This window comes from Formica exsecta, unplaced genomic scaffold (assembly GCF_003651465.1).
Source record: "Formica exsecta isolate Colony F162 unplaced genomic scaffold, ASM365146v1 scaffold170, whole genome shotgun sequence".
NCBI classification, from domain to species: Eukaryota; Metazoa; Arthropoda; class Insecta; order Hymenoptera; family Formicidae; genus Formica; species Formica exsecta.
In genome coordinates, this window is record NW_021849016.1 from 201,116 (window position 1) to 212,075 (window position 10,960).

The following is a 10,960-nucleotide window of genomic DNA, read 5'->3' on the forward strand; positions in this document are numbered from 1 at the left end:
GTAAAGTGGCGCCACTATAGTGCGCATGTGCAATCGAGTCTAACCAAAAACCAGAAAAAAACAATATTTTAAACACGTCCGTATTCGGTTATTTTCCTGGTTTACTACTTTATTAGGTCAGAATCCCGCTTTTTAAGGTTGTATTTCACTAAAGAGGTTGGTTGCGGTTAGAGTTACGGTTGACAGTTGCGGATTGACCAATCAGCCGACAAGCTGCTTTGCTCTGATTGGTCAATCCGCAAACATCAACGGTACCCTCAACCGCAACCGAGCCCGCAAACCATAGTGTAATAGGGCCTTTACAGTTTTGCCATGTATAATACGTTTTATACGTTTTATACGTATTATACGTTTAAAGGCTTAGGAATCGTACAAAACCATTCGCAGCGCCAAATTGCCCAACCCTGCTCCTGAGTCGCCTTGAAACTCTGAGTTGACGGTAGCGACATGAGAATAAAGATGTTGCGGTAGGAATAAGAACCCTGTCCAACGACTTACCATATAAGTGAACTGGGATTTATTTGTAACTTTCGGCTGGATTTTTTAGCTCACGCCTACTGCTCACTGCTCCCGTCTTACCCCTCGGTCCTTAGCAATGCATCACCGTATCGTAACTAAGGAAGCGCATCGCTTAGTCTCAGCAGAGAGAAGAATGAGAGTCGCCACGCTGCCGTTTTTCGTGTAAAGGCTGATTTATGCAGGCCGTAACTGTTAATTTATGCCGGAACCGTTAAGGTACCTTTACATGGCAGCATTAAGCGTCGAGCGTATGCGCAGAAAAATGCGCAGAATTTAAAAGAGATAGATTCTAGGCTGAAATTAGATTGTAATCCTAGTGTTAAACTTTAACGGTTCCGGCATAAATGAACAGTTACGGCCTGCATAAATCAGCCTTAACGCTTATATTTCTAGGTCGTACACTAGCGTCACGTACATCCATTTTATGCCGTCTGGAACTACATGGCCACATCCACTTTCGGAGCCGATAAAACAGCCGATTGGATATTTAATTCACGAGTAAGATGTGTACAGATCGATGATCAATAAACGAACGAATGAATGTTACATAATTTGTCGTATGTATTTCCGGTGCCTTTGGCTATCTGTCTATTAATCTGTGGTTACGCTCATTATTGGCTAAATCCTTATGGTACGTCTTAATGCTACGGCTAAGGAATTTGTGTGCGATAGCCTTAACCATTTGCTTGCGGATTGTTAACAAACGGCAAACAATTTCTTGTCGAACAAGGCTGCCAAATTCAGGGCCTACTGTGTTCTCGAGTGCGCCCCAATTGCAACCAAAAGTTGAAATCACATCCTGATGTCAAACTGGGTACAACATTTTATCGTGTACCGAAAAGTGATTTGCCCATGTAGTTCCGCCTTTCGCCGGCTCTAGAATGGATCCAGTTGGCGCTACTGTACCAGCGTGGCATGGCCCCTCTCAGGCTTCTCTTTGATTAGAACCTCGTGGTTCTAAAGACGTGCAGAGACGAAAATTTATAAAGAAAAAGAAGAAACAAGCTCAATTAGCAAGGTATGCGCGTTTTTTTTTCAATATTGAATAAAATGTATAGTAATTGAGTATAAAATACCATATTATATAAGTATATAATAATTATTTAAATCGCATAATATGTTGTGATAACGGTAGGTTCTGTTAAACTGCACGATTTTAATGTCTTAATCCCAAAATCTTTTCAGATGTTAATGACGAATGCAAAGATAATTAAAAGTGGTGGGGCTGAGCCCGACCAGTTCGAGATAAGCGTTTCTCAAGCTCTTCTCGAATTGGAAATGAATAGCGATCTCAAGTCGCAGCTGAGGGAACTCTACATCACTAAAGCAAAAGAAATAGAAACGAACAACAAGAAGGTAAATTTTTATTAATTCACGCAGCTTGTATATTATCCATGGTATCTCTTTTACAGTATGTTTTTATTTTTAAATCAAAACTGTAAACTTGATCTTTTTATACTCATGTTTATAAAGTTCTATAAGAAAAAAAAAATTCTTTTTCTTATACTTCACAAACATATAGATTTAATCAGATTTTTGCTTTAAGTATTTATATATTTGGATATACATATATCTCGCTATAAATATAATACTTCTTGAGAAAGCTATGTCATGACAATTTTGTCTTCTTACAGTCAATCATTATATATGTGCCAATGCCAAAGTTGAAAGCATTCCAGAAAATTCAAACAAGGCTAGTTCGTGAATTGGAAAAGAAGTTCTCTGGAAAACATGTAATGTTCATTGGCGAACGTAAGATCTTGCCCAAACCAACAAGGAAAACCCGTACTAAGAACAAGCAGAAACGTCCTAGAAGGTAAGAGAATGAAAGAGAATATAATTAACATGGCATTAAAAAATCATCTATAGAATCCTATGTGTATATATATGTGTACAATTAACATTGTATAATACATCTTTGTTTAGCCGCACTTTAACTTCTGTCTATGATGCAATATTGGAGGATTTAGTGTATCCTGTAGAAATCGTTGGCAAGCGTATCAGAGTGAAACTTGATGGATCACAGCTTATTAAAGTTCATCTTGATAAAAATGAGCAGACAAACATCGAACATAAGGTACATTCATTTATTTTCCTTTTTTTGTGTGTTTATATAAGATCATTGTGTTTATATGAAATCATCCTATTATATAATGGATAACTATATTTCAATGTATCTCTTTTGACAGGTTGACACTTTTGCTTCAGTGTACAAGCAATTGACTGGACGGGATATCACATTCGAATTTCCCGAATCTTATGTATGATAAATATAAGAGAAATAACATGAAAAATATTTGAATCAATAATTCTATCATTTGCACTTTTTATTCTATTTTCCTCTATTTTTTAATTGTTAAGATTTTGTTAATTTAACTATTGGATTAATATAGAATTATTTGAAAAATTGAGGCACGATCATCAATGGAAAGAAAAATGTAAGAGTTCATGTAGTATATGTAGTAAAGTATTTTTATAGAGAAAAATTAAAATCGTGTGTAAAATCAATATTTCATATGCCATACAAGTTTGTCAAATATGTCAATTGGCTCGAAGAGAATTTCTGAAGTCTATAAAATTTTTTTTGGTCCATCAGTGTAGTCACCGACGAAATATCATTAAAGACCGGTAGTCTTGTGGGATTTAGTGTGACTGGAAAAAAAACTCGCTGCGCGTTATTTTGGTTTATCCAATCATTGTTTTATTATCAAAAATGTATAGATCTTTTATATAACTGCCTTAAGAACAACAAAATAAACATTTTATCGTAAATTTACTGTTTTATTATCAACAATGCAAAGATTTACTTACCTACAGTACCACGTGGCGAGTTTTTTCCCAGTAATGTGCTAAATCCTATAAGACCATCGGTCTCTAATAATATCTCGTCAGTGTTTTCGATAATAAAATAATAACTGGATGAAGTAAAATAACCATACAAATTAAATAATACGTGTAATTATCTTCGATCCAATCAAACGGCCGGTAATGTCAACATTCTTCAATTACCTCCGGGCCCACTTGATGGTCACAAAAGTTTAACCAGGGCTGACGGTCTTTAATAGTATCTCGTCGGTGGTATAGTGTCACAGAGATTATGGCTGCGGTCGAGAAGACGCTAGAGATGCTTCGAAGCGTTGCATTAACCAATCAGCTTTTCTACGTGCACCTTGGCCCTCACTCCTCAACACTCGGTCTAGATATACTATGTCTATGGTTAAAACGAACAGTCCTTTTGTAAGAAATTGTTGGTAATGCTGGCATGATAATTGCGGCAATATGGCGTTTACACTATGGACACTTTTCGAAGCAACTTTGTTATGTCTAAATGCAGTTTGCATTTTGAATGAGGAAAGGTTTCTTGCCAAAGGTAATAATCAAACACATTCATGGTTTCATTGTTTTATTTGTTACATCTTTATTAATGGATATTTTATACAATGAATAATATATTATAGGTTATAATGTGTTTTAAAAGATAAAGTCTAAAAAAGATTTGTACGTATATCTGTTTTTAATTACAATATTAAAATTAACATTAAATATATTTATTACAGTTGGCTGGGCATCGTGGCAAAATGTGCAAGGATTTGGAGAACCTCCGACAGCTAAATCACAAATATTGAATCTTATTAAATCGATACGAACTGTGATGAGGGGTAAGTAATTTCAATACTAATTACTTAAGATTTTGATTATTACATTTTTCATATAATGTCAATTTTCAGTTCCTTTGATATTCTTTAATATCTTAACATTAATTGTGAAGCTTGTGCTTGGCTGAGAAAGAAGAAATACAATGTAAATATTGAAATGGAATGTAAGTCAAAGTAACATACAAGAAAATTTATTAAATTATATTATTTTTACTTTAACAATAAAGCAGTATTTTGTAATTTTTATCATAAGTCTGTTTACAAAAGAATGATATCGGACTAACCATTGCAGTATAAAACAAATATGTAATGTCTCTTTTTACCTGTTTTTAAATTAATGATAAATTTATAATTTAAACATAAGAATATGTATCATCCTATTTGATGCATTTGTACCATACTATTATTTTTTTTTTCATATTCCTACAAAAATTTTTTATATACTTCGATGTTTACATAAATTTATATATAAGTGCTTGATAAAATCTACATTAGGTATTTAATAATGAAAGCGCTAATGAGTGATATCTCACGAATTATAGCTGAATCATTGAAAATGAAATTGATAGTCTTTTTTATTTTAGATTACATTGGCTGTGTTGCCGATTTGCGTTCATGATGAAATACACAATAAGATAATTTGATAAATTAGAAAGTAGATTTTTTAATAAAAACATTTTTATTAAAAAAAAAAAAAAAATCTATCATTTTTATGATGAAAAGATTTTTATAATATTAAGTTTTTGATACATCTTTATTAATGTTTCTTACTATGCCAAAGCAATACATAGTTATGTGGTAACGCATATTTAGGAAAATTTAGTAATGATTAATAATGCCAATATTGGATTAAATTTAACTGAAAAAGAACGTTTCTCTATTACATATGTATTACAGCCGCTTTGTAAATTAAAATTTGCGAGAAACCCTTTCCTGTCTAATCGCTTATAATTAAAAAAATTGTTTCGACATTTCTGTTACCGTTTTGGGATTCGCGCGAGCAATGTGAAATGAATCAGTTTACATATACCTTGCATAATAATTAATTTTCTATTCGCGCGGTTGGAACAAACGGTAGCCCACACAACAGGTCATGCTTCCGCTCATTTCTATTTCAATTATTTCTTCCCGGATCATTTGAATCGTAAATCGTCTGGCCAGCGCGTAAGATATGTAATCATCGACGTTCGCGGAAGATGCAACTGGCCGGGTAAGATGTGCTCGGCGCCTTCCTCCTTACAGATTTACGGACAAAAGTAACAGGATGCTCTCGGAAGACCCGGATGATTTTCCCGGTAACTTTCTCCCCTTCCTCGCTTTCTCAGGACGAAAGAAGCGCCTTTACGGAATAATCAATGGCTATTACACCGGATTCGCAGCAATTTTTGGTCGTGTGTGTATGTGTGTGGGCACGCATATGCGTGCGTGCGAGCAGGTAAATCAAGCGTGACTTGCACGAACATTCACACATTCGTTGCATAGCTCGATTGCGGTTACGATTTCTTCTTTGATTCTATTCACTTCTTCCTCTTGTCGTTAGAAATATTTGAATCAGTTACAACTTGAAATTTATCATAGTAAAAAAATGGTGTGGGTAACTTTGCTAAACGGAGTTTTAATTTCGCATAATTTTTTATTGTACTTAATGAGACTTATATATAAAATCATTAACTGTGCTATTAACACGGAATTGTGATTAGTACAATTTTTATGTTTGGATATCATAGTAGTAATCGATGCTATGATTTTAATTGTATATATGTGTTTTATTGATTTTAAAAGGTAATCAGCTGATTTTATACAGGAAAAGTTACGTAGCTAGTATAATTGATGATTAATTAACGAAGATATTTATTTAAAAAGTTGTATTTATTTATGTATCATTGAATATGTAATCTTGTAAATAGGCATTTTCAAACTTGACTTTCAGCGTGACATTTGCGTGGCGAAGAAAATATGGACCTCAGATTGAAAGAATTTCTGGAATTTAATATATAAGGAGTTACTTCACATGCCCCCCTGCATATGAAGTAACGTTATACACGGTCGTTTATACCGGGAATTACAAGCTCGTTTGCGGCATTGTATGTTGTAAAGATGTAACGCCAATTACACGATTGTGCAAGCATCTTGTCGATGGATTCATTGATTCGCTAGTTTCAAGATGTACCGAACATTCGTATAGAATATTTGTAAATCTCAAATAGAATTTATAAGTCGGCTCTAATATATCTAACAAAAAAAAGATTCTATGTCTCGCACAGTTTGTTAATCTCCGCGCGTGCAAAATGAAATCATGTTGGACCCAGGAAAGAGGACATCGTTTCGTTGATTCATATCTCGTGCATCGCGTAAGATAGGGTATCTAATTAAAACACGTGCGACCTGGTGATACGCGTGATCTGACGACACGCGATTCTACGTCATTCTTGAAGTTGCGAAAAAAGAAAAAAAAAAGTGAATGGTTTGCCATATCAAACGGAGCGGTACATCGAAGCTGTCCTCTCGATCCCTTCTAGATTAATGTGACGTTGCAATGAGACATACGTTAAGCGTTGAGTAACGTGCGTGTACATCCGGCGCGTGTACTCCTATCAAAAGTCCCGTACAGAAATGGGACTAGCGAAAGCACGGGGAGACCCATTGTGAAGATCCGGGATATGCTTCATCCACGCGTTTCGACAAATCTCTGCTTCCCATAATTGGTAACGCTGGCGGCATTGTCTACATCGCGGATTTCCTCTCTCAACACACTCCTCTCCTTTTCGCACGCTAGATTTTTTCCCTTCGCGGCAGATCGAGTTCGCTGATTAAACTGTGGGTATTAAACGACTTATCCGGAAGTTGAAGTTCCCTAAAAGATGACTTTTTTTCAAGTATCGGTCAATAGAGATGTAAATAGAAAAAATACAAAAAATCCGGTTTTTTTATGAAAAAAAACAAGCATCGTCTTTTTTTCAAAAAAATTTTTTTTTTTGAATATTTAATATTTTAATATTTTGATTATTGCAAATTGATTTTTCATTATTTTTAACTTTTTAGATGATAGATTTGAATTAACCATTATTATTTTAAATGTAGCTCACATTCCAATTGGCTATATATGTATATAATTATGCATCTAATTGAAAATTATCCGAATCATGTCGAGTTTTATGTAATTTGCCACAAAAGTCTCATTAATCAATTAAAAATACTTTCGAAAAAAAAAATAAATATATAAAAATTTTAATTTTTTTTTGTGTTAACAAAAAGAAAATAACGGAAAATAATATATTTAAAAAAAAATAATGATAAAAAACAAAATTTGTTTCTTTTTTTTTTCCAATCTATTAGAAAAAAAAAGGTTTTTTTTACATCTTTATCGGTCTGTAATGTGAATAAAATTTACGGATTCTTTTTTCATCCTAGTTTTGATAAAGATCTCTCTTCAATTTTTATTTTAATAACACATTAAAAATTAAATTTATTCTCTGTCGTATATAATAAATTTATATTTCAGACGATGTTCCAGTTTTACATCAGTACTAATGATGCTCTAAGCCTAAGGGAAGAAAGATAAATTATTATTTGAAAAAGACGATCGCGACACGACTCTGTTCTTGTAACTGGAACGTCGATCGAGCCAAGTTAGTGCGAATTTTTCTCCTTTCGCACGCTGGTGGACGAGCACATCTTTCGCGCGCCTCTTGCAAAATTCCACGGAGATTCTCACACGCGTCTCTCCACATCTCCCTCCTGCCGATCTCACCGTACCCCCTGACGCGCAGCACTTTCCCCGCTGGATGTCACAGGTACACACGTAAGGTCTTTCAGGACAGATTGGCCGATACCGCGCTTCTCTCGGCATCTTTCACGAAATTATTTTTAACAAACGGAATCATTATCATGCTGCGCATTGCCAAGTAGAATCGTAAGACGCTTGTTTACACGATAATCGCATTATTATTTTTAATAGAGAAAAGAGATGATTTTTCAGAATTTAAAAAATCTTTGTTTTTTATTGCTTTATGCGTATCTTGTCTAATTTCTTAATTAAATAGTAACTTATGATACACCGTGTTCTTGGTATGGAACTATTGAGAATTAGAAAATTCTTGATTATATATATTTTATATTATTTGAATTTCCATTTAATTCATAGACTTTCTCTATATGTCTAGTTTTTATATAATTATCTTTATATAATTATTTCTAAAATAGGACATATATATATATATATATATGACAAATATATATGACCAAATTCTTATTACTCGAAACTTTATTCCATTACATAAAATATTAGCAACTTCACTGCTCTTTAAGATTTCTAATTTGTATGGCAAATGGTTTAAGTGTTATGAAAACAGGCTTCTCACGCTTGAGAATAAGTTTCTATTGACACGAAAATTATTCCAAACGTGCGCAACATTTCTCATCTTATGTGAAACATAAATTTATTTTCCTTGCTCTTTATTTCCGCTAAGCTTTGCATTTGTGTCTTACCAAGCTCTTTATTGACTTGGAAGATATTCAACAATACGATAAGTAAAATATCATGTCGATCACAAAATTATAACTGGCGCGGAATAAACAACCATTCGTCGACAACGATTTTGCGGAATACAATCTCTGCAATCTGATGTAGAGGATGTATTTCTCTTCATCGAAATTACAACGAAGAACTCGATAAATTCTCTCGAAGCTATGCAATAATGTCGATAATATTTTATTTTATTGGCACTCACCCTCTTACGTAACTACGTTCCAAGCCCGTACCGTTTAAATTAGCGATATTAACATATTTTCTCGTTACATAATTCTTAACGCACCTATAATTTATGTGATTTTTCTTATATAAAATATATATATACAATGTATAAACGTCATCTCACATTATCTTGAAGCTACATGCGAGAAATATAGAGAAAATTTATTTGTGAGCAGATATAATCATTTGAAGTTACACTTATGTTAGTTAAAACTTTGAAAGCACAATAAGAATTTATATAATGATTTGATTTAAGACTAATTACACCATGATTAACTTATGATTTTGTCATGATGCGCGACCCTGACATTATTGCTTTTTTACAAAGACTTCTACATATATTATAATAAATATTTATTCCATTTCTAAAGATAACTATTTTTCGCGGCAAATGTGCTATTCATCGTAAATCTGCTATAATGATATCTTTTTGCCGTCTTTTCGGATTTAAAATTGGCTCATTTGTTATCTGGAATTTACAAGGAAAATTTGAATAGTCATTGTATGTAACTTATCGTAAATGCGTATTATGATGCATATTGCATGAAACCGCCGCAGATGAATGTCGTCATAAATGTCTGATGACAGTTAAACATGTTAATTAAGTATTTTCAAGAGTGTATATAGACAATTTTAACGGGCCGATAGGCTTAACTAATCCAATAAAGACGCATTTTAAATCGTTTTTTAGTTTCTTATTCTTGGCTATAGTTTAAAAAGAGGCTTTATCTATATAAAAATAGAATAATTAGAGTTTGATTTAAATTTAATCTAATAAAGAAGTATATAATAAAAATTAAATTTGACAATACAAATTGAAATATTCTTACTTGATTTTATTATCGATGAAAGAACTTTTTCTTATTCCTTCTTTTAAATATCAACAAAAATTATCATTTTTGATAATTATTTAACATAATGAAAGAAGAGTTTAAAATTTGAATGCTTTTATACTCGATCAAATTATATATGGTTAAGTACTCATTCACGCCGCATACATCCCGATTATTTATCGATTGATAAATTTACAGTCATTTTGTTGTGAGATTAAATTTCAAACTTCAAAGGAAGTTGAAATGTAGAAAAGGATAATAAAAGACATATCAAGTCTTACAGTATATCTTCTCCTTAGAAATTACATTTTAGCGAAATCATGATGATTTATACAAGATAAATTCATACACTCAAGCGACTTACGTCATCTGTAATCAAGAAACTCTATGCTAATTTCAAGTGAAATGACTCGAGCGAGAAAGAGGAGCGCATCTCATGATCGTGACGGTACCATACAGGAAGCTTCTCGAAAGTACAAAAAAAGAAAAAACGAAATCCCCCTATCCTCCCGGATATCCTTTGGCCAAATAATCCGAGAATATTCGCCTCAAACGAAAAGGCAGAGCCAAGCCACTTTCGAATCTTGACCGATGATCAGGTTCTTCCTTCACTCTCTTTTTCTTTCTCGTACGTGATGTTCTTTTGCAACTGGCCTTTTTTCCGCGTGCTCAAATGCTGAGGACTTACGTCATATCCAGGTGAAGAAGTTCGTCCTTCCTCTCTCAGGATAATGCGATCCCATTGCGGGTTCGCGAGTGAAAGGAGAAAGGCGCCGATCTCTCGAAACGTCGACGACGAAGAAAAAGAGAAACGGTCGGATACCTTTGGCAGATACGACGACGCGGGAAAAAAACCCGAGCCAACCCGGAGCGAGAATCGACACCATCTCTGGCGGCTGTCGTGAGGCCATGGGGGATATAATGGAATAACGAAAGAGAAAAAGAGACTCGCGATAATCATATGATCATTGGCGGTTAATGGAGGAAAAGTGAAATTATAGGAAACAGCGCAGCGTTCGCGATGGAAGCGAATCATTCCGCCACATCTGGACGACGAGAGGAAATTGAAGAAATACAAGGGGATGTTTTAACGGTGGCGACGTTCTTTTTTTTATTCTTTTTTCTACAAAAAAAGCCTTTATACAAGTACAAAAAGATGCGTGGTTAAGGAAGAGAGTTAAAATGTATTAAAAAAATAA

General features: G+C 33.8%; 3 protein-coding genes across 4 annotated transcripts in view; all 3 read left to right on the forward strand.

Moving 5' to 3' along the window:
- The window catches only part of LOC115233319, a 16,992-nt gene extending 15,990 nt beyond the window's left edge, over positions 1–1,002 (forward strand). The window contains exon 2 of the mRNA XM_029803659.1: positions 913–1,002. Coding sequence (XP_029659519.1) covers positions 913–924 — 12 coding nt within the window. The 3' untranslated portion in view covers positions 925–1,002. The remainder of the gene's footprint in view (positions 1–912) is intronic.
- A 376-nt stretch (positions 1,003–1,378) lies between these two features.
- On the forward strand, positions 1,379–2,828 carry LOC115233320 (40S ribosomal protein S7). The gene is made up of 5 exons (XM_029803660.1): positions 1,379–1,537; positions 1,705–1,875; positions 2,154–2,335; positions 2,446–2,596; positions 2,709–2,828. Exons 2-5 carry the CDS (start codon positions 1,705–1,707, stop codon positions 2,784–2,786), a joined length of 582 nt encoding a protein of 193 aa, XP_029659520.1. The 5' UTR covers positions 1,379–1,537; the 3' UTR covers positions 2,787–2,828.
- Positions 2,829–3,733: 905 nt separating this feature from the next.
- LOC115233321 (immediate early response 3-interacting protein 1) lies at positions 3,734–9,611 on the forward strand. 2 transcript variants are annotated; one of them, XM_029803662.1, is made up of 4 exons: positions 3,734–3,889; positions 4,077–4,178; positions 4,248–4,339; positions 7,678–9,611. In XM_029803662.1, exons 1-3 carry the CDS (start codon positions 3,799–3,801, stop codon positions 4,301–4,303), a joined length of 249 nt encoding a protein of 82 aa, XP_029659522.1. In that variant the 5' UTR covers positions 3,734–3,798; the 3' UTR covers positions 4,304–4,339; positions 7,678–9,611. The 2 variants fall into 2 exon arrangements, with proteins under 2 accessions (XP_029659522.1, XP_029659521.1); XM_029803661.1 differs by lacking the exon at positions 7,678–9,611 and adding an exon at positions 4,760–4,875.
- Positions 9,612–10,960: the final 1,349 nt, after the last annotated feature.

Coding starts and splice junctions, on each gene's coding strand:
- LOC115233320 (XM_029803660.1), top strand. CDS start 1,705: ATGTTAATGACGAATGCAAAGATAATTAAAAGTGGTGGGGCTGAGCCC. Junction 2,336..2,445: donor AAGCAGAAACGTCCTAGAAG/GTAAGAGAATGA, acceptor ATCTTTGTTTAG/CCGCACTTTAACTTCTGTCT. Junction 2,597..2,708: donor AGACAAACATCGAACATAAG/GTACATTCATTT, acceptor CTCTTTTGACAG/GTTGACACTTTTGCTTCAGT.
- LOC115233321 (XM_029803662.1), top strand. CDS start 3,799: ATGGCGTTTACACTATGGACACTTTTCGAAGCAACTTTGTTATGTCTA. Junction 3,890..4,076: donor GGAAAGGTTTCTTGCCAAAG/GTAATAATCAAA, acceptor TATTTATTACAG/TTGGCTGGGCATCGTGGCAA. Junction 4,179..4,247: donor GATACGAACTGTGATGAGGG/GTAAGTAATTTC, acceptor GTCAATTTTCAG/TTCCTTTGATATTCTTTAAT.